Source organism: Canis lupus, chromosome 9 (genome assembly GCF_048164855.1).
Source record: "Canis lupus baileyi chromosome 9, mCanLup2.hap1, whole genome shotgun sequence".
NCBI classification, from domain to species: Eukaryota; Metazoa; Chordata; class Mammalia; order Carnivora; family Canidae; genus Canis; species Canis lupus.
The window spans coordinates 32,920,968-32,947,033 of NC_132846.1; the positions used below are offsets into that span (position 1 = coordinate 32,920,968).

At 33.5% G+C, this 26,066-nt stretch overlaps 1 protein-coding gene across 13 annotated transcripts in view; it reads left to right on the forward strand.

Moving 5' to 3' along the window:
• Positions 1-26,066, forward strand: part of KTN1 (kinectin 1) — a 105,128-nt gene that overhangs the window by 56,851 nt on the left and 22,211 nt on the right. For 9 of the 13 annotated variants that reach the window (XM_072838676.1, XM_072838679.1, XM_072838681.1 and 6 more), the window contains exons 10-32: positions 375-462; positions 3,013-3,179; positions 3,593-3,661; positions 4,872-4,909; positions 5,591-5,681; positions 6,048-6,116; positions 6,625-6,662; positions 6,817-6,898; positions 7,668-7,736; positions 12,592-12,626; positions 13,029-13,119; positions 13,693-13,761; positions 14,351-14,388; positions 15,198-15,288; positions 15,456-15,524; positions 16,594-16,631; positions 17,540-17,630; positions 17,707-17,775; positions 18,216-18,253; positions 20,619-20,709; positions 22,440-22,508; positions 23,486-23,523; positions 25,542-25,632. In XM_072838676.1, the coding sequence (XP_072694777.1) occupies positions 375-462; positions 3,013-3,179; positions 3,593-3,661; positions 4,872-4,909; positions 5,591-5,681; positions 6,048-6,116; positions 6,625-6,662; positions 6,817-6,898; positions 7,668-7,736; positions 12,592-12,626; positions 13,029-13,119; positions 13,693-13,761; positions 14,351-14,388; positions 15,198-15,288; positions 15,456-15,524; positions 16,594-16,631; positions 17,540-17,630; positions 17,707-17,775; positions 18,216-18,253; positions 20,619-20,709; positions 22,440-22,508; positions 23,486-23,523; positions 25,542-25,632 (1,629 nt within the window). The remainder of the gene's footprint in view (positions 1-374; positions 463-3,012; positions 3,180-3,592; positions 3,662-4,871; positions 4,910-5,590; positions 5,682-6,047; positions 6,117-6,624; positions 6,663-6,816; positions 6,899-7,667; positions 7,737-12,591; positions 12,627-13,028; positions 13,120-13,692; positions 13,762-14,350; positions 14,389-15,197; positions 15,289-15,455; positions 15,525-16,593; positions 16,632-17,539; positions 17,631-17,706; positions 17,776-18,215; positions 18,254-20,618; positions 20,710-22,439; positions 22,509-23,485; positions 23,524-25,541; positions 25,633-26,066) is intronic. The other 4 variants (XM_072838678.1, XM_072838682.1, XM_072838683.1 and 1 more) reach the window with 1 other exon arrangement.

Here is a 26,066-nt window from a genome sequence, read left to right on the forward strand (position 1 = left end):
TGAAATGTGCTATACCTCAGAATTTGAATTTTAGGTCCCTACTGAGATTTGGCAGTAAAGATACTATCCTGTCTTTTGAAAGCATATCAGCTGACGAAGATAAAAATGGAAACAGATCATAGCTAAGTAGATGAGATATATACATAGTAGCCTAGCTATAGTGATCCACCTACACAAATACTCAGTTTTTGTAAATCCTGCATATTGGAGGGTAGAATGACTGTGGCTGATATCTTTGTATATAATAAGTCTGGGCATATCTATGTTTTATTAATGTAGGGGACTATTGGAATAAGCAGTTATTTGACGAATAAAGAGAGAGGATGCTTTTTTTTTTAAATTTGAAATCCTCTGATTGTGCTGACTTTATCCAGGTTCAACTACAAGAAGCTGAGAGAAGGTGGGAAGAAGTCCAGAGCTATATCAGGAAGAGAACAGCAGAGCATGAAGCAGCACAGCAAGGTAAGGGGAGAGATACTCATGTACATTCAGTATATAGTTCTGGGTAAGATTTTCTCCCCTCTCTAGAGATGAAGAAAGTATGAGTTGACCTTTTTGTTGAGGACAATAAAAATAGCTTTTGCACTTCCAGAGTACCTTTATTTTTTTAAGAGTTCCTAGACTTTCTAAAATAAATTTTCTACTAGCTTTATCCTGAAGCATTAAGTTGCAGATAATATTATAGTTTATAATAGGGTAATAGGAACTTAATTGTGTATGTTTCCTTTCTGTAGTTACTCCTTTTGGTTCCTTGATTACCTCCTTATTTTTTGTTTGTAAGGGAGGATCCCTGCATTGTGAAGAGAAAAACAGCAAGAGCTTTACCATTTCAAATAGTTGACTTAAAACCATCTACTTAAATGTTAACTTTTATTACTTATTCTTAATTTGGTGAATCCATCTGATAGATAATGAAGCTTGTATTGTGTGCATCATTTGTCTACATTACTCCTTTTCCTCCCACAGGAGTCAGTGAACTAGTAAAATACAGTTCCAAACAGTAGGATAGATCATACAGAGTTTTGGCTCTTTAGACCTTTGGGTTTCCTCTGATTCCCCATCCCTGCCACTCTTCCACCCCTGTATTTCCCTTTAGCTTAATATTTAAATATATTCAAGAACTTTAAAGACTTTTTTCTTTATGTATAAAGTTTATGTTAAAATACATTTATTTTTTAAATTTGTATTTTATGCTCCATCAATGAAGCACGTATGAATTTTAACAAAAGAATTGAGCTATAAACTATATATATTTCTCTGTAAACCATAAAATCTCACTCTTGCGAGAATCAGTCACTTTTACTTTTAGTATTTTCCATCTTATTTCTAAATAAGCATATTATTTGTACATGTACTGCTATTTCTTAATAGGCATCTGTTGACTTTCTGTTACAGGAAATGAAGACTTAACACTCCTACATCATTCCTCCCACCTTCCCCTCATTCTACTGATAGGATTATGCATACTTCTTGATTATGTCAGTATCCATTGTTTACATCATTATGACAGTGTAACTCAGTCCTGAGCCAAGATAAATATTAAAACTGTAAATCTCATGAACAATGTTGTTTAATTTCCTAGAGCTAATTATTGATTTATGTTATTAACTTGTTTGATCCTTGTTTTATGATTTAAAATTTTACCTGTGTTTAAACTCTTACCTCTCCCCTCTCCCCACCTCTCAACATAGGAGGTACTGGAGAATCTTTTCAGTTTTTTCTAGAGGCCTGTGTTAGCTGTGCCTCTGGAGTTGGCATCTTCCTGTTTCAGGACTTGTTTTCTTGGCTCCATAGCTGTCTTCCTGAGACTACCTGTGTTCTGGATACTATGTCACCACCATCTTTCCTGCTTTCCTCCCTCATTTAATCGCATATCTTTTAGTCCCATGAGAGTATGCTTTTAAGAACATATGTTGAGGCCTTGCATACTTGAAAATGTTTTTATTTCTCCTTCATGCTTGATTGGTAGTTTGATTGGATGGAGAGTTCTAGGTTATAAATGTTTTTTTCCACAGAATTTTGAAGGCATTAATTCAGTGTTTTAACTTTTACTGTTGCTGGTAAAGAAGTACTGTGCTCTTCTGAGTTCTAATCCTGGATATGACCATTATATTTATTAAGGAGTTCTTTTTGAGTTGTATTTCATTCTGTTATTAATGTCTTATTATGGTAATAACATCTTTTCTTAAAATGTGCACACACATGCCTTTTCTCTTTTTCTCTGTATTTGCCTCTCTTCCTTGGTGGTAGTGGTGGTAGACTTGTTTATGTTTAGGGCCAAGATGATAGCTCTCATAATACCTAGTATCTCCATTTCCCGAGCCTTTCCAGATTTCTGAAACACCTTTCTTTTCCAAATTAGTGATCATCTCTCTATTCATTATATCTTAATTTCTGTGATTTGGAGTTAGTTATTTTCTGATTGCATCAAAGATAGCTTGTGTTTGTTTCTCATTTTCTCTGTTGTTTTGGGGTCATTGCTAAGAAGAGAAGCAGACAGAAAAGTTGTACTTCATTCTACACCAGAACACTTGTCAGCGCTCAGCATCTTTCTTTGTTTTCCAGGTAGGGGAGAGTACAGGGAATTTATAAGAAATTCACTAGATAACTTACTAAAGTGTCTTTGGGGAAATAAAGAATGCTTTCAAGAAGCAGCATTTTTAAACATTCATGTACCATTCGGTTGACACATTTATTGAGTATGTACTGTGTACATACTTGGACACTGCTCTGGATACATACTTGTACATACTTGGACACTGCTCTGGATATAGAAAAAAGGCAATTCTGATCACAGAAAGCTTACTTCTTGGGCGAAGAGAAGAATTAGTACAGTGTGACAGGTTCTGTGATAAGGTAAGTCTAGACTGCTCAGGGGAGTCATGTGCAGGAGGGTAAGAAGAAGAGGTATTCAAGGAGTTTTTTCCAAAGGAGGTAATGCCTACACTAAAGATGAGTAGTAGTAACCAGGCAGAGGAAGATAACTTTGTAAAATGTAATGCTTTGTTACAGATTTGCAGAGTAAGTTTGTGGCCAAAGAAAGTGAAGTACAGAGTCTGCATAGTAAGCTTACAGATACCTTGGTATCAAAACAACAGTTGGAGCAAAGACTAATGCAGTTAATGGAATCGGAGCAAAAAAGGGTGACCAAAGAGGAGTCTTTACAAATGCAAGTTCAGGTATCTAATTCTCTTTTTAAAAAATAAAGGTGGATCATGGCTTGATGTGTCTCTGTGGGAGAAAGGAGATAGTCTACCTTATCCAAATTCTGGAGTGGTGATGAATAATTACAACTTAATCATTGAGCATTTGTCACAAATGGTGTGTTTGAATATATGCTTAAAGACATCTTCACTCACAGTCTTAAATTCTTTGTGTTAGATTAGGGTTAACAACTTATATTTTTTACCGTATATATCAACTCTCAGAATAGAGTGCCTAGTCATTGTTCTTTAAATTATGCCTTTTGGAATCTAAGGATGTCTTTTTAAAGATAAACAGAAGTTTATACCTCATTTTGTTCATATAAGTTGGTATATTTGTTAACAGCCCACTTTTCCTCTCTTTCCTTTTTGGTTGCTTTTTCTGAAAGGATATTTTGGAGCAGAATGAGGCTTTGAAAGCTCAAATTCAACAGTTCCATTCCCAGATAGCAGCCCAGGTAATTGTGCTTTCATATTGCTTGTCATTGCTAATATAATAATAGTAACAGCATATTAATATAACTATATAATATATAATATGTAGAAATATATAGTGTAACAATATAATTCTTAGCCATTAAATTAATCACTTGAGTGCCTGTAGAGTGCCAAGCACTGGATTAGCATTTGGAAAACTAGTCAGTGAATCAACAGTGATGATCCTGATAATTATGTATAGTGCTGTGGGAAAACACCAAGAAAGAAATCCGACTCCAACTAATGAAGCGTTTTTACCATAGGAGGAAGAAATGTTCATAATCTTGACACAAAATAGCAGAAATTGGTCAAATAGTGTTAGGAATAGTGGTTTACATATTAAAGATGCTCACTAAATACTGACCAGCCATGAGGGAAGTACATTTTCCATAACATACATACTGTTCTTTTTAATTCCTCAACTTTAAAATTCTAAAATTATAGAAAAAATAGTAGCCTTTTCTGTATTAAGATATAATTTTAACATTAAAAACTTGTTTTTAAGGTTCAGGCAGATTCAGACTCCCAAAACTTTGAGACTGCACGTATTTTTTTTTTTTTCTAGTTAGTTTCTTTGTAAAAACAATCGTCTAAAATGAATTGGGTAAGAATTTTTTTTTTTTTAGAAATTTTTTTACTATAGGAGAGAGTGGGTGTATGTGAATGCACATGTATATATAAAACTATAACTCAAAGTGAATTGAAATTTTGAGTTAGTAGCTCTAGAAGATTTAGCAGGAATTCAATTACTTAGAGAATGCTGTAAGTACACTTTTGAAATGTAAAGAGGAACATGAGTATTACCAGATGACTTGTTATTTTAATCATGAACTGTATGTATCATTTCATTATTGGAAGTTGTTACTAAGATAAAGAAGGGTAAATAGGAAAAATGGCCTTTTGTGGGTGTTTTTCCTGTATATTTGTTACTTGTCAGTTATATAATTTCCAGGCCTGGCAATTTGTTTTATTTGAACTGTCTTATGCTATGAAATTCCCTAATACTGGTTGTTGGTGATCAAAGTTGTTTTCAGAATAATGGCTACTGTTTATTGACCACTCATCATGGGCCCGATACTGCCATAGAAACTTGATATACATTAATTTCTTTTAATTTTTAAAGCTCTGTTTGCTTATTGTACAACTTTTAGACTTAAATCCTTTTATCTTGACCCTGTTTTTCTTTCTTAGACCTCCGCTTCAGTTCTAGCAGAAGAATTACATAAAGTGTAAGCCTTTCAACACTTCTCTTATAATTGCTTAGTCACCACTAAATGATACCTGTTCCATCAGCACTTAAGATTTACTTGATATTCTAACTTGTTCAGAAAATAATCCTAACTAGATCTAGAACAACTTTTGCTCTCCTCCCTCTCAGTGAGTTGAATTCCTAAACATTGCACATTTTGTGTTTTTATGTCTTTATTGTAAAAAGAGTTGGGGAGCCTTTGTTTAATTTGGGCTTTAGCAGTGGAAGAGAGAATAGTGATTTGAGATTAACGGAAGTAAATTAGTTTTTGTGCCTAATAAGTAGTTGTACTTGCTCTGTATCTTAACTATGTGGTAGTATTCCCAAAACAAGGTTTTGTTTTTATTGTATTGTTTAATTTACATACACATAGCGCATTTGAGTTCAGAAGACCTAAATCTGGCTTTGGTATTACCAGGCTTGTGAGCTTAAGTAAATTACCTCTTTTTACCTCCAGTTTTAAAACAGGGGTATGTATTTTAGGGAGTTAAAGTAATGCATATGATAGTTACTACTAAACTGAAAGGAGCTGCAGAAATGGAGGTTACAGATACATGAGAAACTCCTTAAATAGGCATGACCATACTTAAAGCTTTTAATCCTTTGATTTGTGATGACTTCTAAACGTTTATTGAATATACAAATGTATTTCTTGTTAAAGGATTGCTGAAAAGGATAAGCAGATAAAACAGACTGAAGATTCTTTAGCAAATGAACATGATCATTTAACAAGTAAAGAAGAGGAACTTAAGGTACAGTAATTCTGATAAATGGCGACAGTATTTTATAGGCATTGAATTACCCTGATAAGGTAATCAGTATGACCTTTTATGAAGAATGGAAAATACTCTAAATTCATTTGAAAAGTGTCCATCTCTTTTCTAAACTACAAAATCCTCTTTAGCCTTCTAAGAAGGGATGTTCAGAGGGCTTTTCTCACATGATGTAATTCACAGTAATTTGGCAAATATGCTAAATACCAAGAATTGATGATTTCTGATTTAAGAAATTATGATTTGAGACCTTTGCTTTGAGACCTTATGTAGAAGAGATGCCTTACAAACTTTTAGAAATATTTAATATAATTGACTTTATACTATTTTTCATTCTTATTCTAGGATATACAGAATATGAATTTCTTATTAAAAGCTGAAGTTCAAAAGTTACAGGCTCTGGCAAATGAACAGGTAGATTTTTATTGCTATAGAGCATTTACTCAGAATTTGACCTTGCCTATACTTACTTTCATTGGTATCGCAAGCCCTAATTTCATTCGTATACATAGTAAATACAGTGGTTACTTGTGTTTACCTGCATGGCTATTATTGAAAGCCTTGTCTATGACCTTGATTTTCACAACCCACTTAGATACTATTATTTTCATGTAGAAACTAACATTCAATCAAATGAATTGATCATTTTTAAGATCTCAGAGGAATCCATTAAAACATTAATGTGCTGATTTGTTTTAGCTTTCTGCTGTTTAATCAAAAAGAGATATACCTTTATTTGGATAAAATTTGACCAGTGAGAAGTACAAAGTACTGTACAAAGTATTACAGAAATGTGTATGACATTGCTTTAACTTTTATTTACTCCAAATATATCAAATGTAGTTTTTCAGTATATAAAAATAAAAAATAATTTTGAGTGCTTTCTAAGAAGTTATATATTCTCATCCCATTCCAAACACAGGCTGCTGCTGCACATGAACTGGAGAAGATGCAAAAAAGGTGATTAAAGCATTGCTGTGCATGGAGCCGTTCATACATTCATGTTCAAGTGTAATTGTAGAAATTATTGCTACTCATAACAGATACTTGTGCATATAACTTATGTAATATTTTTGAATATATGAAATATTTTCATTGATTTTTTTTCTCATAGTATTCATGTTAAAGATGATCAGATAAGACTGCTTGAAGAACAGCTACAATGTGAAATTTCAAACAAAATGGAAGAATTTAAGGTGTGTAATTAAGCTTGTCAACTGAGTTTAGAACAACTTTCTATAGTTGAAATGAGTCTAGAAATACTAGTTTTTACATAAAATCACCCTGAAGCAATGTTTTTGTAGCTTATTTGGGGGCTTATACAGACAGTGAATTGTTGTCATATAATTTTTGCCTAGATTATTTTTGTTTTGTTTTGTTTTTGTTTTGTTTTGTTTTTGTTTTTTGGTTTTTTTGCCTAGATTATATTACATGTTCTTATAATAGACTTTTGAAATTTGCTTTGCCTCAGTCTTTGCTCTACAATTTTCACTTGATAGTTTGTGATGGTTTTAACACTCCATTGTCAATGCAGTGCTAGTTTCTGGTCATGGCCACTTAGCTTGAGTATTGGAAAGCAGTCTTATTGCTGGGGTCCATCTCTTCATGTGCATGAGATTTGCATTCTTTTACTTTTTGCTTTTATTTAATAGGAAACTTGTAAATATTTGCTTATGAAAGCAGGATTTCCCAGAATCCGTTGGCACAAGATCATCATACTTGTAGCTTATAGCTAGTACTGCATATCTGTATTTTGGAAATTCATTGAAAATGAAACCACATGAGATTTGCATTCTTATGTCAATACATAATTCACTTGTCACTTTAAGAATACTTGAAGGAATAATAGGGGTTTTGAGTTTGGGGGTAAGGGAGGGTTGATTTTTTTTTAACTTATTAAAATGATTACTTTGTTATCTTTTCTTAATAAAGCAGTAAATTGGAGATTCTTTTATCTTTTTCCAGATTCTAAATGACCAGAACAAAGCATTGCAATTAGAAGTTCAGAAGCTACAGATTCTTGTTTCTGAGCAGGTAAGGCTTTTTATGAATTATAAGGTAGAAATATCTAATATTAACAAGATCTAGTTCTTCTTAAATATTAACCAACTCATTCCTTTTGAGGAGTTTTGCTAAGTATGGATATATCTTTGCATTGCATTTCTATTCATCTTGTGCTTATCAAGTACCTGAATTAAGGAAAATATTTTTTTTCCCTGAGGGGAAACTAATGCTAATCTCTTGTTTATAAGCACTTAAAAAAGCATTTAAGTCATTTTGATATATTTGGCTCTCAAGATAAAAGTCTTTACACTTTTGGAGCTTTTCCTCTAAGGCAGCATGGTTTCTTAAAAAGAGATTTGAAACCTGCTACAGCACTTAAAAGCAGAATGATGTTGATCAAACTGCTTAACCTTTCTGAGACCTTTCCTTCCAAGTCTTTAACGATGAGATTTTTTTTTTTTAATTTACCCATAAGAGGTATAGAGAGAGAGAGAGAGGCAGAGACACAGGCAGAGGGAGAAGCAGGGACATGGGACTCGATCCCTGGTCTCCAGGATCAGGCCCTGGGCTGAAGGCGGCACTAAACCGCTGAGCCACTGGGGCTGCCCTAATGATGAGATTTTATTTACATCATAAGCTTGTTAGATTTAAATGGAGAAGTTTTTGTATGGTGCATAGCCTAGTGCTTGGCAGGCATCTTCTTAAACCTTAATTCCTTCCCTTAGAATATTTTTCATCTCTCTACCTCCTACTGCTATCATACTTTGTCTATATTTATAGCAAGCTATCAAAACTATAGCAGCTTGAATAAGCATGGCTCCATAAACTAGAGCCCCTGGCAATGTCTGTTCTGTGGCTGTTCCTGAGAGTTGCCTTCAGACTTTTCTCTTACACAACTCTTCTTCAAAATCCAGTGTGTAAAGATGTTCTGAAAACTCTTGATACTGGATGACACATTAAAATAGAAGCTTTGAATATTTCTCTAATAGTATTAAATTTGGAGACTTGTAGTGGAAGCTGAAATGTAAGTTATTGCAAATGATAGTACTTTTTTCACAGATGCATGCTTGCTTTCTTTAATTCACATTGTGCAGGTATTGATATAAGTAGCTGTACCAAATACTATAGAAGTTATTTAACATCTGTTTACTTTTTTAAGAAATAATCTACTTATTCTCCTCCCCCTCTTGAATATGATCGTAAGTGCCTCGCATAATCTTCATTACTTTGTATATGCTTTACTCTTGCAAACAAAAGGCAGTGGAGGAGATAATGTAAATTGATGATATTTAGTGCTGTGCAGGAACATGACTTCATGCCGCTGTAATCCTAAAATATTTAAGTCTTATTCTTAAATCTTATTTTTATTTCCCTTTGTTGTGGTATAGCTTATAAGAGATATATTTTATCAACTGTAAGAATTTTCCCCTCAATTTTTTAACTCTGAAGTCTGGATGTATTTTACAGTCTCTGGTTATAGTTTAGCTGACAGCATTTAAAATTTTAGTAGCTGCATAAAGTGCCATAAATTTGGCTTCTTCTTTGATCATTTTTAGTGAAAGAAAAGATAAAGATTAGTATAATCTTAATTTCTTTGATTTCCGCCTTTTTAAAAAAATTATTTTATTTTATTTATTCATGAGAGAGAGAGAGAAAGAGAGAGAGAGAGAGAGGCAGAGACACAGGCAGAGGGAGAAGCAGGCTCCATGCAGGGAGCCTGATGTGGGACTTGATCCCGGGTCTCCAGGATCACACCCCGGGCTGCAGGCGGCGCTAAACTGCTGTGCCACCAGGGCTGCCCAATTTCCACCTTTCTTTAAACCCTTCCTATCCAGCAGTTAGGATTCCAAGTGACAGTTGAAAGATGAACAGTTTAGTTATGTAAAGAAAAATTCAGTCCTTTTGCTCCATGGATTTTTATCTGGGAGGAAAAGATTGAGCCTATTAAAACAGAAACCAGTAATGGTGCCAAGCTGTTGTTTCTTCAGGTGTAGGAAGCAGAAAGACAGCAAATACCAGGTAAGGTAACCTGTTTGTTTCTACACTAATGAAGGGAAGGCCCCATTTGGATATAGGCCTGTGGATAGATGGTGCAAATAAATCAGTTACTAGGATCTCATTTATTCAGAATAAATTAAAATTTCTGATGAGGCAGGGTTCTGAGTTATCCTTTTTTTTTTTTTAATTTTTATTTATTTATGATAGTCACACAGAGAGAGAGAGAGGCAGAGACATAGGCAGAGGGAGAAGCTCCATGCACTGGGAGCCCGTGGGATTCGATCCCGGGTCTCCAGGATCGCACCCTGGGCCAAAGGCAGGTGCCAAACCGCTGCGCCACCCAGGGATCCCCTCCTTTTTTTTTTTTTTTTTTAAAGCTCTTTTTAGCAAAGGAGGAGGAGTGTTTGTATTATTCAAATATAGATTTCTAAGATTCACTGATCAAGATTATTAAGTAAAAACTGTTGGAGAAATTTTTTCTCTTTGCCCTGTTGCCTGGTTGTATTTTATTGCAAAAGAATTTATTGTATAAAGTGTAGTTTTGGAAAAACATCTAGGGAGAACAAAATTGGATTGGGTTAGGCCAATAATGTATAAAGGAAAAGGATTGGATAGATGCTAAGTTGGTCACTTTTCTACAATTGAATATTTGGTAAGCTGATGACCAAGAATACATGTTAAACTGGAACCTTGTTAAAGGAAATTAATTTCATTACGTGCTTATGAATTAAGTATATACTAGACATTGTGCTATATGCTGAAGCTACAGAGATAGATAGGACTTGGTTCCTGCCCTCAAGAGTATGACTTTTAGTGTGGAGATAGATGTGTACCACAGAAAAGTATGATGAATAAAATTCTTGAACTCTGCTACAGAGTTAGAGGAAGAGATAATGAATTCTGCAGCGAGGGTGAAGAGGCACTGCATAGAAGGGCCTGCTAAACTTGACTTTGAAAAATGACCATGAATTTGTCCAACAGCTAAGGGGAAAGCTAGGCTGGGGGAATACAGTGTTAAAAGTCATGGCAGTGTGGTTAGACTGGTGTAATCAGAGTTTATTGGCATGTTGTAGAAATGCAAAGCATGCAAAGTAAGGCGTAGAGAAGGATTGGCTAGGGTCAATCACGAAGTAAGGACTTTGTATGCTGTATGGACCATGAGCTTGATCTAGCATATTGGTAAATCCCTTAAGGGTAATGCAAGGATGAGTGTTTTGTCTAGCATTTTAGATCACTCTAATAACAATGAGGTATTTGAATTTGTGTGGGGGAGAAATACGTAGAACTAAAGGTATAATGCAATGAATGATTAAGGTGGAAATAACTTGGACTTAATGTGTGTTTTTTTTTTTAATGAAATGTAATTGACATAAAACATTGTTTCAAGTGTACAACACAATGATTTATGTCTATATAATGTGAAATGATCACAATAATGTCTGGTTGATAGTTAACATCCATCACCATACATAGTTATAAATTTTTTGTTAATTTTTTTTTTAAGAGAGAGTATGCATGCTAGCAGGGTAGGGGGGAGTGGGAGAGGGAGAAGGAGAAGGAGAAGGAGAGGAAGAATCCCAAGTAGGCTCCATACCCAGTATGAACCTTGATGCAAGGCTGGATCGTACCACCCTGAGATCATGACCTCAGCTGAAATCCAGTCTAATGCTTACCAACTGAGCCACCCAAATGCCCCTGTTAAATCTTATGTGAGATGGCATTCATCAGAAATAAAGATGGGCAAAAACCCATCTTGATGAAAGATTTATAGACTTACTGAATTATTTATTTTCATAGTTTATAAACCTGACCATGTATTTTTGATAGCTCATATCTCCTTTCAGTGACAGAAATTTTTCCCATTGGGAAGTTCTTCATATACCCCTCACAAAATATTCCTTATAGGCAACAGGCAGGGAGAAGAATTGTTTGGTATTGTGATGTTTGAGATGAATGAAGACATTGAAAAAAAAAAAAGGGAGTCAGTTTTAGAAATATGTAAGAAATGAAGTCTTAGGACTTGGGTTTGGCAATGGAAACAATAGTATTTGTGAAAAATGGTTATAATAAAATTGGGGGAAAAGTAAGAAACAAGATTAGGAGAGTACAGGTAGAGAATGGGATGGGCAGAAAAAAATAATCAAAGAAGACCCCAAGCCTGTTTTAATAGGCTGCTTAGCTGCCTGGAGGCTTGGGAATGCTAAGGGGGAAAGCCCCTCTTCTGGACAAAATAAATTATAGCAGTGGAGACTTTTGTGTTTTTAAGGAGATGCTAGAAGGGAAGTGGTTAAAGTGGGGATCAGCTTACGTCATGTTTTAATGCTTTACAAGGAGAATATATTTCATGTGTGGCTCCTGCAGTTTTTAATCAATTTTAAAACTTCCGTGTATTGGTTTAGGTGGTAGTCACATAATATCTACATGTTAAAAATTGATTTGTATACAAGATTTTTTTCACTTGCCTTTGTAAATGTTAGTTTTTTAAAAGTAAAAAAGTCAGTTTATTAGAAGAAAGAACAAAGCCTCCTTCCTGGTCTTCAAGGCTTTAGAGCCTTGGGTTTTTTTTTTTTTTTTTTTTTTTTTAAGAATTGAATTGATGTAGAAGAATTAAGGCAAATTCTCTTCTTCTTAAGGTTTTTTTTTATAGTAATTAAATTATTCATAAGGTACTAATTCATTTTACTAGCTTATATTACATTTCATCTTTTTATGTGGTGTTTGTGTAGCTGCTTATCTTCTGTCTTGTGTTTTCTGAATTAATTCTTTAATTATTAGCAGTCTTTAAGTGTAGATTGCCTTCTAAATTTTGGATCTAATTAAAACTAAACAATTTTCATACAATTCTATTTTTAAACTTTTTTCTTTTTTTGGGTGATTTTTATTTTAGCCTAATAAAGATGTTGTGGAACAAATGGAAAAATGGTAAGAGTTTAAATTTTTCTTTTTATATTTTAATGACTCATTTCTACCAAATTCAAGGTAACAGAATTATTAACTATATTAATCTAGATTCTTAAATTACTCTTTGTACTTCATAATGGAAGAGGGTGGTATGCTGTTAGCTGGTTTGATTTGGGATCTCATTTGGTTAGTAGTGTTATGTATGGTATTGACTTTGTTTAGGCTAGCATGTAAGCATAAATTACTTGAACACATTTTACTTACTGGTAAAGAACTACCTTTAGACAATGATCAAAGACCTTCAGATATCTTCCTAGAATTCATTTCCTAAGAAAGACACAGGAGTTGATTGATATGCAATATTTAGCAGTGATAGCATTTACCTTGAAAAATAGTTAATATGTTTTAAATTTATGATTTCAGCATTCAAGAAAAAGATGAAAAATTGAAGACTGTGGAAGAATTACTTGAAACTGGACTTATTCAAGTGGCCACAAAAGAGGAGGAACTGAATGTAAAACATTTTGTGCATTTGTTTTCTTTGTGGGTTAGTCAGTAAAAATCCTGAAGGGGATTTATTGTAATGTAAGATTTTTCCCCACAGCTTTTAAAACTTAATATTATCCACATTTTATGAATATATGATCTCTTTTTCCCATTAAATTTAACATTTTATTAGGAATAAAAAATGCATAGTTGATTATAGCATTTACTTCTTAATGAAATACCGTTTTTATGGTTAGTAATATATGCTTCCCTACCTTCACCTATGCCCAAAGTATAACCGAATGATAACTAACAGACTTCATAAGTTTGAGTTAGGGGAAGAAATGACTTGACAGTGGTATACTGTGTGTTCTTGAGGTTGTGGAAACATAAGTGGAAATACTTGTTGGGGATAAATGAATTAAAATTCATTTGACTATCTCTAGAAGTTGTAGAATTGTAGACAGGTGTGACAAGGAGATGTCTGGGCCTTCCAGAGAGGGGGAGAAGCAGCTAAAAAAAATGAGAAGGTAGGATATTTTGAAGTTAGGTAACTTTTTAGAAAGTGAAAGTATGTTGTGCTTTTGTATCTTTGAAAAAGGCAATAAGAACAGAAAATTCATCTCTGACGAAAGAAGTTCAAGACTTAAAGGCTAAGCAAAATGATCAGGTAATGTAGATCCTGCAACTACACAAACTTGTTATGTTCAAATAGAGCAAGTCTGTTGTTTTTTCCTCCTTTCACCGATGTGGGATTTGTCAATCATAATATTAATCTGTGAATGATTAGTGACTTGAATAAGAAGCTGCAATTTATTGAATGCTGACTATGCCATGCACCGGATAGAGTACTCTAGATGGGATATCATTGCTGCTTAATGCGATGATAAAAGGTTTTGAGTGTACAAATGTAAAGGCTCTAAATAGCAGTAGAAGAAGTTATCTGAAATAAGGCAGTTTCCAACTTGTATTTTTTTCTTACCTGGTTAGAATTATTAAGTTAGTTATGACGTGTATCTATTGATTTTTCTTTTGGCCTACACTTATCATAAGTAGACTTAAAGCTACTTACTTTCAGAATGCTTTTCATTTTCATAATATGACATTTAAAAAAATCTAGAAAGAATCAATTCCTGAGTTTACTGTTTTCCTTTGGATTTTGGTGTAGTGGAAAATTTAAGGGTCTAATATACTATTCTATTTCTGAATTCTTTTATATTTTGAGCAAATTACTAAGTAGGATACCTTCTTATTTCCAGGTTTCTTTTGCATCTCTAGTTGAGGAACTTAAGAAAGTGTAAGTGACATTTTAAAATTCGTCATTCTTTTTTGGTCCATTTTCTTAGTGCTTATAAATCATGATTTGTGCAATTTAGCCTGATATATGTGTTAGTTTAAGCCTTCACTCTAGAATTTTTCACTGATGGATTAAGGAAATTTAGCTGTGCTTTCCTAGTGCAGTATGATTGCTAAAACATCTATTTCTATAATTCCATTTATTTTCTTAACTTATGGCATCAAATTGTTAATTTTCTGTTTTTGCAGTAAGAATTATTAAAAAAGAAAACCAGGTTATACTGGATATAGAGATCATGTATTCTCTTGATCTCTGAAAAATTTGATCCCATAATTTTGTATAGGTTCTGCCACTGCTTTCAGAACTCTGGAAGCCAGTATTGTTGTGCATACTGTGTGCATAGGCTTTAGCCATCTGGTATTTACTGGTTAATTCTCATTTAGGAATACTTCTTTTTATTTTCCTCCTTTTTTTTAGAGAGAGGACAAGGGGAGGGCGAGGGAGAGTAAGAATCTTTATCAGGCTTCACACTTAGTGCTGAGCCCAATGCTGGGCTTGATCTCAGCACCTTGAGATCATGACCTGAGCCAAAATCAAGAGTTGTACGCTTAACCGACTGAGCCACCCAGGCATGCCTCATTTAGGAAGACTTTTAAGTATTTTTTCCCCTTATCTGCAAGATATGTTGCTGTTTTACTAAAATGGGAAGAGTTGTTTTGGATGACCCTTGTTGGTGCTATTTTTTTTATGTATTGGTGGATCTTGATGATTTCTATTAAAGTTTAAAATACTGCATTTCTTCATCTAAGGATCCATGAAAAGGATGGAAAGATCAAGTCTGTGGAAGAGCTTCTGGAAGCAGAAGTTCTCAAAGTTGCTAATAAGGAGAAAACTATTCAGGTATTGGGAGAGAGAAAACTGTGCGTGCGTGTGTGTGTGTGTGTGTGTGTGTGTGTGTATCAACTTTAGTGAATATCATTTAATTTCACGTGTTTGTCTGTACATTGCATTTTATGTCAATTTCTGTGTTTCCATTGTCCAATCTTGTCTGTTTTGTCATTGTCAAGGATTTGAAACAGGAAATAGAGGCTCTAAAAGAAGAAATAGGAAATATCCAGCTTGAAAAGGCTCAACAGGTAAAAATCCCAGAGCCATAGCATGACAGATTTGTTAGTGTATGTGTATTTATGAGCTGTTTGATTTTTTTCTTGTCACTTGAAAAAAAAAAAAAAAAAAACTTTTAGTGTGCTGTAAGTATTTTGGGTTATGTGCTTTTTATTTAATTATTTTTGCTTGATTTGAGAAAATGTTCTTGATATTTTGATCAATATATTTTTTAACTTTTAAAGATTCTTTTCTAGAAAGTTTTGTGTATTAATGTTTTGTTTTAGTTTGCCAACTTGAACACACAACAGTTTGGTAAATCTTTCTTTAACCTTTATTTTTTATTGCATGGATTAAAATATTTTGTTATAGAATATGTATTGCTCAACCTTTGCTTATAGAACAAGTACAAACTTCGTTGTGGGATTTCAGAGGTAGCTGGCATTGTTGGACATAGATAGGTTTTGGTGAATTTAATCTGATAAGGCTTCATTGAAAAAACAGTGAGAGTGCATGGAATTGATGATTCAGCCATTTATCCAACAGAGTTATTCAACAGTATTTCCTGAGTTTCTTCTACTTGTGAAAGCACTGGGTTAGTGATTTAAGATAATATGTGAATGAAACAGATTATGATGAAAAAAATCACGGTTCTCTAGTATAGATTGAGAGATTAGGAAAGTCTCTTAAGGATCTGACATCTAAGCCAAAATCTGAAGGGACTATGAGACGACATATGGGGGATAAAAAGTGCTGTTGGAATTACTGTGTGTGATGAGGAAAGGATAATGTTGAGTACTGTTGAGTAGGTGGCTTTGAAGCCTGGAAAGAAGAAGAGCTCTGACATAGTAGAGAGGTAAATGTACAGTTAATACTCTAATTTTCACAACTTTAGAAATTATCACATTATTTAGACGTATTATTTTTATTTTGTAACTGTCATTGAAATCAAGAGAAGGCAAAATCCAAACACATCTCATTTTGGCAAATTCAACTAGGGTGTTGGTAATTTGAATGCATTTTAAAGCTTATCCTAAAGCTTACAGTAAATTGAAAGGATTATAAATTGCTTTTTTTCTGCTTTTTTTCTTTATATTTCAGTTATCTATTACTTCTCAAATTCAGGAACTTCAGAACTTGTAAGTAGTACCATTTCTCTTATTTCCTTTTAATAAGTCTTTTCCACAAGTTAAATACAAGTATGTACAAATCAAATACAAATCAAATATAGTTATAATGAAAATTATAGCTGCTTTTTATTTAATTTCAAGTAGCATTTTTAGGAATATGAAAATCTGTCTCAAAGTTATCATGGTTTTAAGTTTTTCATTAGAATTTCACTTAAAAGGCTTTTTGACTGAGAATGGGGATAGAGTGGAAAGTCTTATTTTTCATAATTTAAAATCTGAATATGACCTCAGACAGAGATGTTGCTCTTTGTCCATTTTGATGGTCATTGTGAAACTGGCTATATATTTTATAGCCAAACCAGTAGTAATGAACTAAATTTGCTGGTATTGATTTAAACAGGATATGGGTGAGAGTAGGGCTTACCCTAATTTATTTAGTATTTGGATCTTCAGTGATTCATGAACTTTTTTCATTAATTGTTCTCTACTCTTTTTTTTTTTTTTTTTTAAGATTTTCTTTGAGAGAAAGAGCACAGGAGAGAAAAACATGTGAGCAGGAGAGGAACAGGGGGAGGGGCAGAAGATGAGAGAGAAGCAGACTCCCTTCTGAGCTGGGAGCCTGACATGGGCCTTAGTACCAGGACCCTGGGATCATAACCTGAGCTAAATGCAGACATTTAACCGACTGAGCCACCCAAGCGCTCCAGTTGTCCCATACTTCTTAATTTATTATCTGCAAAATCTTGTAGGCCTTTATACTTAAAATATATTTTAATTTATTTTATGTATATTTTAGTTTATATATTTTAGTTTGGGCTGTAAATACAGCTTAAAGTCTACTTTTCCAGTCTTCAATAATTTTGGTTTGTGTAGTTGTGTAACATTTTCACTGATAGTTCTTATTACCTTATTGTCAGATTAAAAGGAAAAGAGGAACAGATGAATACCATGAAGACTGTTTTAGAAGAGAAGGAGAAAGACCTGGCTAGTCGAGGGAAATGGTTACAGGTGAGAAATTAAAAACAAAAGTAAACAACTTTTTTATACTTGAGTATCAGATCAATTCATACCAGTTCTTTTTCAGGATCTTCAAGAAGAAAATGAATCTTTAAAAACTCATATTCAGGAGGTAGCACAGCATAACTTGAAAGAGGTATAGTATAAACATTACCAAACGTATTACATAAAAGATGAGGAATCTTTTTTTTACTGTGCTAGGAAATAACTATGTTCTCTGAGTTTACTTGCCATAAAAATTACCGTATCATGGTTGAGCAGTTGTTGATAAAATAAGTTAAATTTTATCTTTGTAAGTTTTCCTGCCTTGATTTGTCAGCCTGAGCCTAAAAGCATTTCTCGTCCTTACTTTTTGAGATTGACTCTTAAACTCACATAAGTATCTATGTTTATTTGGTATGTTAATCTGTAATCCTTTAAGTAAAGGATTACAGTTAAAAAATTCAGTTAAATAAAGTTCATTCTGTCTTTGTTTTATAAATGGCCTAATTTTAACATATAGTTAATGTTTTTATTTCATTGATGACTACCTGATCTTTTTGATGTTAGAATTAAAAATGTAAATCTGTTTCTTAGGCATGTTCTGCATCACGATTGGAAGAACTTGAGACTGTGTAAGTATAATTTTCACCTGCATTTTAAAGAGGGACTTCTCATTATTTTCTAAAATGTACTTGAATATCATGATGAGTTTCTTCTCAGTCATTTCTTGTTAAATTAGGAATTGATAGTCCAGAGGCAAATAAACTAGTAAGTCTCTGGATTTTATAAAACAGAGGCTCTTTCTGTGCTTTTAGATACCCGGAGACTTAATCCTTTCCAAGCCCTTCAAACCCATCATCCAAGAGATAATCTTAGTTATGATCTTGATGATTATTGAATCTTTCTAAAAAAGCTAACTTGCTTGAGGAGACTAATATCGTCATATCAGTTACTGTGCTGAAGAGTAAAAACATTGAATCTGATCAGCATAGGAGGTATCCATCTTTATAGATGTTCATCCTAGGAAATTTTTGTCTTAAAAAGTCTGTTTTCTTATCTTAAATGAGTCCACAGTGGTGAGAAGGATATTTGGACTTCATTTTTTTGGCATGCTATAAAATTACTTTTAAGAGATTTTACTTTGCTGTGCTGCCATCAGTCTTTATGGATGTTTAAGAAGTGGCTCTTTGAAACTGTGTCTTTAAAAGTAAGATATTGAGGATATTAGGTCATTGTCTTTATGAAGACAAAGGAGATGTCTCTGTTCTTGACACTAAAATTCTCATTTGTATAGCTAATTGTTTATCATGGGGACATTGTGTAACTGTCAAGGTATTTTTTGTTTCATTTGCTAATAGAAAGCTTGGGGACACATTCCGGCCCATTTGTAGTATATAACTCATTAAAGTATGTGATTTTAGCTGTATTTCTGCATCACATTTTTCTTTAAAAAAAAAAATCAATAGAATTTGTGGATGGATCAATTTTAAGTTTACAAAAAATTGGGAGAAAAGTACAGAGTTCCTATTTTCCTCCACCCCGCCCCTGTTTCTCTTGTTATATCTTGCATTAGTGTGTACATTTGTTATAGTTGATGAAGCAGCATCGAGATAGTGTTATTAACTAAAAGTCCATAGTTCCCATTAGGGTTCACTCTTCTGTGGGTTTTTTTTTTATTTGTAAATTTATTTTTTATTGGTGTTCAATTTGCCAACATATAATATAGCACCCAGTGCTCATCCCATCAAGTGCCCCCCTCAGTGCCCGTCACCCAGTTGCCCCCACCCCCGCCCGCCCACCTCCCCTTCCCCCACCCCTAGTTTGTTTCCCAGAGACTTCTGTGGGTTTTGAGGAATGTATAATGATATGTATCCATCATTACAGTATCATACAAAATAGTTTCACTGCCCTAAAAAAATCTCCTGGCTCTACCTATTCATCCCTTCCTTCTTCCACCCTCCCCCCCCCCCCCCAAGTCTCTGGCTACCACTGATCTCTGTAATTACCGTTTCCATAATTTTGCCTTTTCCAGAATGTCATATAGTTGAGATGCTATAGAATGCAGGCTTTCAGAATGGCATCTTTCACTTAGCAATATGTATTTAAGTTTTGCTGGGGTTTTCCCCCGAACTTTTTTTTTTTTTAAGTTTTTATTTATTTATTCATGAGAGACACAGAGAGAGAGAGGCAGAGACACAGGCAGAGGGAGAAGGAGGCTCTATGCAGGGGAGCCGGATGTGGGACTCAGTCCTGGGACTCCAGGATCTCACCCTGGGCCTAAGGCAGGCGCTAAACCACTGAGCCACCCAGGAATCCCCCTCCCCAGAAATTTTTAATCCTATTCTTCATGTGTGGTCTATTGTCATTTTTCATGTAGATCTATAAACATCTTGAAATTCTTACTACATTTTAAGGTGGGATAAAAATAACTTTCAGTTCAGCAGATATTTGAGAACCTGTTTGCCCTCTGGCACAGAAATACTGAATGGCTAAAATGGGTTCTCGCCCTGAGAAAATAACACTTAACACTATTAAAATAATGTGTTTATACTAGAAGTCTGTTGCTTAGGATGACAAGGCCAGTTGGGATTCACTTGAGCTAGATAGAGTAAGACTAAAATGTATTATGGGTAAGGGAAAACCAGATTAAATTATATGTAGAATCATTTCACAAAGGCTTGGGCATATTTTAAGTTCCAGGGTCAACCAATTAATGGCTTCATTTTTAAAATTTTTAAAGTTTTCTTCCTAGGTAAAGCCATTCTTGCTTAAGGAATGTTAACTATGAAATAAACTGTAGCAGTTTTATGATGTACTTTGAGTTGAGTGATTCTGGAAATAATGTCTTTTAAAACAAATTTATAAGTTGGTGTAGTATGGAAAGAAGGAGTTGTGAGGCATTGTTTTTGCTGTCTTTTTTTTTCTTAGGGATGCTATTGAAATCTGGTTGTCCTTTTTTATATGTAACTAAATATAAGGTCTTTATAAAAATTCTAGGTTGAAAGAAAAGGAAAATGAAATGAAGAGAATAGAAACTATACTAAAAGAGAAGGAGAATGATCTTTCTAGCAATATAAAGCTGTTACAGGTGAATATATTTAGTTATAATTAATTATTGTTAATTATTGTCTTTGCATATTTTAAACAATTTTAACTACCACAAAAGAAAATAGAAACTTGCCTCCCAGTCATGCTGGGTCTCATTCTTCAGGAAACTATCAAATATTTGTGTATCTTTTGAGAAAGTGCCAATGCATAAAATACGTATATGTGTACTTGTTTTAAACACACTGTATTTAACCATACACATGTTTTTATTTGGATTTTCTCCCTCAATTATTAATGTTTTTGACATCATTCCACATAAGCACATTTCTGTCTTCATGGTATTCTGTTGTATCATCTGTCATCATTTATAGAACGAATCCTGGCTTACAGATGCCTAGATTATTTAACGTTGTGCTTCCTGTTACTATAACAAATATCCTTCTCTGTTCATTTTCAATACTTTTCCTAGTATATCTGTATTTAAAAATCTGGGAAGTGACATTTTGGGTCAAAGGTTTATGCAATTTCTTTTTGAAAAGAGGTAGTTAAAATTGAAAATTCTTTATCTCTTCATCTCCATGTTGTTAATTTTGAAAGTACTTAGAGAACATTGATTTGAAATGATAGCAAATTTAGATGGCCGCATTGTCTCCAACCACTCTTGCTCACATTTCATAGTCCAAGTGTTGGTTCTGTTACATTCTCTTTCTCTCCCAAGTGGATTCATTTTTAATATTGTTAGATAATGCTAAATCACTTTCCAAAAGTATTTTTAATAAATTTACACCAACAGAGGGCCATTTCCTTTTCCTCCTCTCCCAGACTGACAAAGATGAAAACATTTGATATTATGCTTGAAAGATGGTTGGGTTGTTTTAATTTACACTTGATTATGAGAGAAGTACTTCATTTGTCTATTAAATGGCCTTTAATTTTTTCTGCATTTTTCTTCTGGGTTGACTTATTCTTACCAGTTTATAACTTTTTTTTTTTACATAAAAAAATTAACCTTCTGTCATATGAGAAGTGATTCATTTTCTTAAGCTTTTCTTTTTATTTCATTTGTGTTTTTCTCCTTACTTCTGGAAGTTTAAAACTTTTATGTACTCAAATATAAGTAATTTTCTGAGCAGTCTTAGAATGAAAGATTTCTCTTACTCTATGATCATAAAAATATTTTCACATTTCAGTGTTTATTAAAACTTACTTTTTTGAGATCTTATTCATATGTAATTTATTTGAATAAGTTAGAATAACATTTCAACCTTGAAGGAAAAAAAAGTCTAGCCACATTATTAAAGAATCCATTATTACTTTACTGGTTCTGTTCTTCATGGGACACTGTCTGGAGACAGTCACAGCAGGTGGAGGAGTGCTACTGCATATAGTGGATGGAGGCTATTGATACTGCTAAACATGCTAGAGTACACAGGACTGTCCTGTTATCAGAGAAATATCCAGCCCAAAATGTCACTAGAACTTGCCCTATTGACCTTTAAACGTCACTTTGTACTAAATTCTTATAGGTATTTGGATCTGTTTCTGGATCCTGTTTTTTTTCCATTGAGACATACTCATTCCCAGATTGATACTGAATTATTTATTCTAATTTCATACTGTTTTTTAATGTAGAACTTATTACTTTTAAAATTGTCACTTAAAAAAAAACTACTCTTTTAGAAATTTCCTGGCTTGTATGGAAGGTTTCAAAAGTTTATATGGAAAATAATCTCTGTGCAGGTATTCATGTTTAATTTTTGTTTTAAATAGGAAGTACAGGATGAAAACAAGTTGTTCAAATCTGAAATCGAGCAGCTTAAGCAATATAACTACCAACAGGTAGGTACTATTAGGTAGCTTGCCTTTCATTTATGTGGTAAAAAGTTATATAAACCATGACTGTCTATAAATATTCTTAACTATTTTGCCTTTTTACTGAGACTATCTTGTTTTATTTATAAGTATTTAGCAGATGTCATGGAAAAAAAAATAATTTTTATGCTGTTTGCTATGCTACATCCAAGATAAAATAATCTATAATTTATAAGGTGTATGCAAATAATATTACTATCTATATTCCAGTTCTTTTTCTGCTCCCCCCCCCCCCACCCAAATTAGTATTTGGAGAGAAGCTAGGAATTGTGCAATGTTATGAGTAATAGTTGGTCACTATTTAAATATTTTTTCAAGGTATCATTCTGCTTGGTAAAAATAAAATCGAAAAAAAAAATTTTTTAAGATATTACAAAAAAAAATTTATTTTTCCCCCTCTGATGGATGTAAACTAGAGTATTGTGAGGGGGCAAAGAATGTGTCCTTCTCAACGAGAAGATTATAGTATAATAGTTCAGTTTGGAAGATTATAGTCATTAAAGAATGTAAATATTTTATGTGAAGGTCTGTGTATATACGTATTATGTGAAATTTCTGTTTACGTGCAAATTTTTCTTAATTTTTCTTTTGACTTCATTTACGGTCTTTTTTTTTTTTTTTTTTTTTTACTTCTGGAGTCTTAATATAGTCAAATAATTGTACAGTTGGAAGATTTCAGGCATTAGCTCAGTGCCTTACACATAGTAGGAAATTTGATAAATACTTGTTAAATGAAGAGTTTATGTATGTAGTGACAGTGAAGATTTGATTTAGTGCTTAGTACATTTTATGAACTTATACATATTTTTATTAAAATTACTTGGTGGTAGGCATACAGAATATATAGTATTTTTACCTTTGTTAATTTATATATGAGAAGAGCTTAATTGTTTATAGTCGTGTAGAAAACTTTTTTTTGAAAAAACATTTAACTTTTTTAATAGGCATCATCTTTTCCCCCACATGAAGAACTATTAAAAGTGTAAGTAATAATTTTGATTCAGTTTGGGAAGTGGTAATCGTTTTTATTGTTTTACATGGTTCCTTAGATAAGCAATTTAATGTAATTTCAAATGGCACCTAATTCTATTTGATATGTGAACTCTTCAGGTCACAAGTGTTGAGCTATGCCCTTGGATGAACTGATGTACCTTTTTTGGTACTTGGAGTTTTGTTGAAGGAAGTTGTGAGGTCTTTTAGGCATTTTGAAAACATCTAATAAAGTTAAAATATATTTTAGAGCTTTACTTACTTACCTTAAATTATCTCAGTTATCCTGATATCGTGGCAATGAATAATGCAAATAAGGTTCTGCTTCTGCATTAAAAAAATAAAATCTCATAACCTTTACGGTTGCTTTTTTTCTTTTAATTTTATTGCTTGATTGATTGCACAAGCGGAGAAGGGGGTAGGACAGAGGGAGAGGGAGGAGAGAATCCCAAGCAGGCTCCATGTCCAGTGTGGAGCCCCGTGCACAATCTCAGACTCTGAGATCGTGACCTGAGCCGAAATCAGGAGGTTGCACACTTGACTGACTGAGCCACCCAGATACCCCAATAGTTGCTTTCTTTTAAGGAGACTTCTTTGTTTTTTGAAGATTTATTATTTTAGAGAGAGCTCAAAAAAGAGGGGCAGAGAGAGGGGGAGATCATGAGATCATGACCAGAGCCAAAACCAAGAGTTGGCTGCTTAACTGACTAAGCCACCCAAACTCCCCTTAAAGAGACTTTATTTTTTTTACTGAAGCATTTTTCTTTCATTGTTGGCTTGTATTTTTTGCTAAGATGGTACATTTAAGGTCATTTCTGTTAAGTTGGTATGTTTGAACTGCTGGATGTCAACCACATTAAGTGTATTCGGTGATAAAAGTAATCTAAATGTTCTTTCATCTTGACTGATTTACAAGGCTATTGGTTTACTAGTTTAGAATTACTTACTGATAAATTGAGTCTGGAGTTTGGCTGTATAGCACAAAGGTGAGCAAACTTTTTCTGTAAATGGCCTGTAGTGAATATTTTAGGCTTTGTGAGCCATAGAGTTCTGTTTCATGTTCCTTTTTTTTTTTTTTTTTTTTTTAGATTTTATTTATTTATTTGAGAAAGAGCACTAGCAGGGGGAGAGTGGCAGAGGGAGAGGGGAAAAGCAGACTCCTCGCTGAGCAGAGAGCCAGATGTGGGGCTTGATCCTAGGACCCTGGGATCATGCCTGAGCAGAAGGCAGACGCGTAACTGCCTGAGCTACCCAGGTGCCCCTCCCCTCGCCTTTTTTTTTTTTTTTTTTTAAATGATTCTTTAAAAACATAAAATCAACTCTTGGCTTGAAAGCCAGACCAAAAAGGACTGTGGTTTGGGCTCAGAGCCCTAATTTGCCAACCTCTTATATAGAGCCTTGTTCTTAAGGATAAGCTATTTGTAATTTAACTTTTACCCAAGCTGCTCTCAACTTCAGTGGAATTGAATTGTGAATTTTTGACATTGCTTTTGCATTTCTGGGAATTAAATAATTCATTAGGATTAGAAAAACCTGAGCCCTGAGAATGTTATGAAAATAATGATACCTACCTCACATTAATATATTTTTGTTGTTTGTTAGCCATTTAAAGAAAGTCATAACTGATTACCTTTTGGGAAAAATATTTAAGGGAATGTTTCTATATCAGTTTTCACCCTTCTGAAAATAGCTACTTCCTTGCCACAGATAAAAATAGAAACAACTATAACTGTAGCAGTTCATATATTCATGAACTGTTTCTTAAGGGGATGATTTCTCTTTAGCACAAATATCAGCATGCCATATTGTAAAAGTCATTTGTGAAAATAAAAATGCATCACAAATAGGTTTTCTATGGTTACAGTTAATAGCTAAGCTTGAAAGTGTTTGCCTATTAAGTTAATACATTTTGTAAAGCATCGTCTACTTTCTGTTTTAATTTTGTAGTAATAAATATCATGTTCGCTGTTTACCTAAAATATTGCTATGTGTATTCGTGTTCTGGTTTAGAATTTCAGAGAGAGAGAAGGAAATAACTGGTCTTCAGAATGAGTTAGATTCTTTGAAGGAGGCTGTTGAACACCAGAGGAAGAAAAACAATGTAAGCAAATCTTTGTCAGAATAAAGCTTTTCTTTTTATTATTTCACTGAAATATCATGCTTCACCATTATTAAAAAAAATGTACTTTTACTGTTGTTTTCTTAATCTTTATAAGAAAGTACTGTTTTATGTGTACCTTTTAGGGAGGATTATTAGAGTAATCATTTTATTGGAGAACAGATATTTTAATGAATAATGAAATTAATGAAAAGACTAATTTGTATACTTCTAATCACTTTAGATATTGAAACTATAATTATTACAGCTTCAGATTTTTAATTTTTAATTAAAATACAGTTGACTTTCTGTTGAACTATAATTTGAAAAAAAATTATTTTTTCATCTCAATATTTTATTTATTCATGAGAGACACAGACTGAGAGAGAGAGAGAGAGAGAAAGAGGCAGAGACACAGGCAGAGGGAGAAGCAGGCT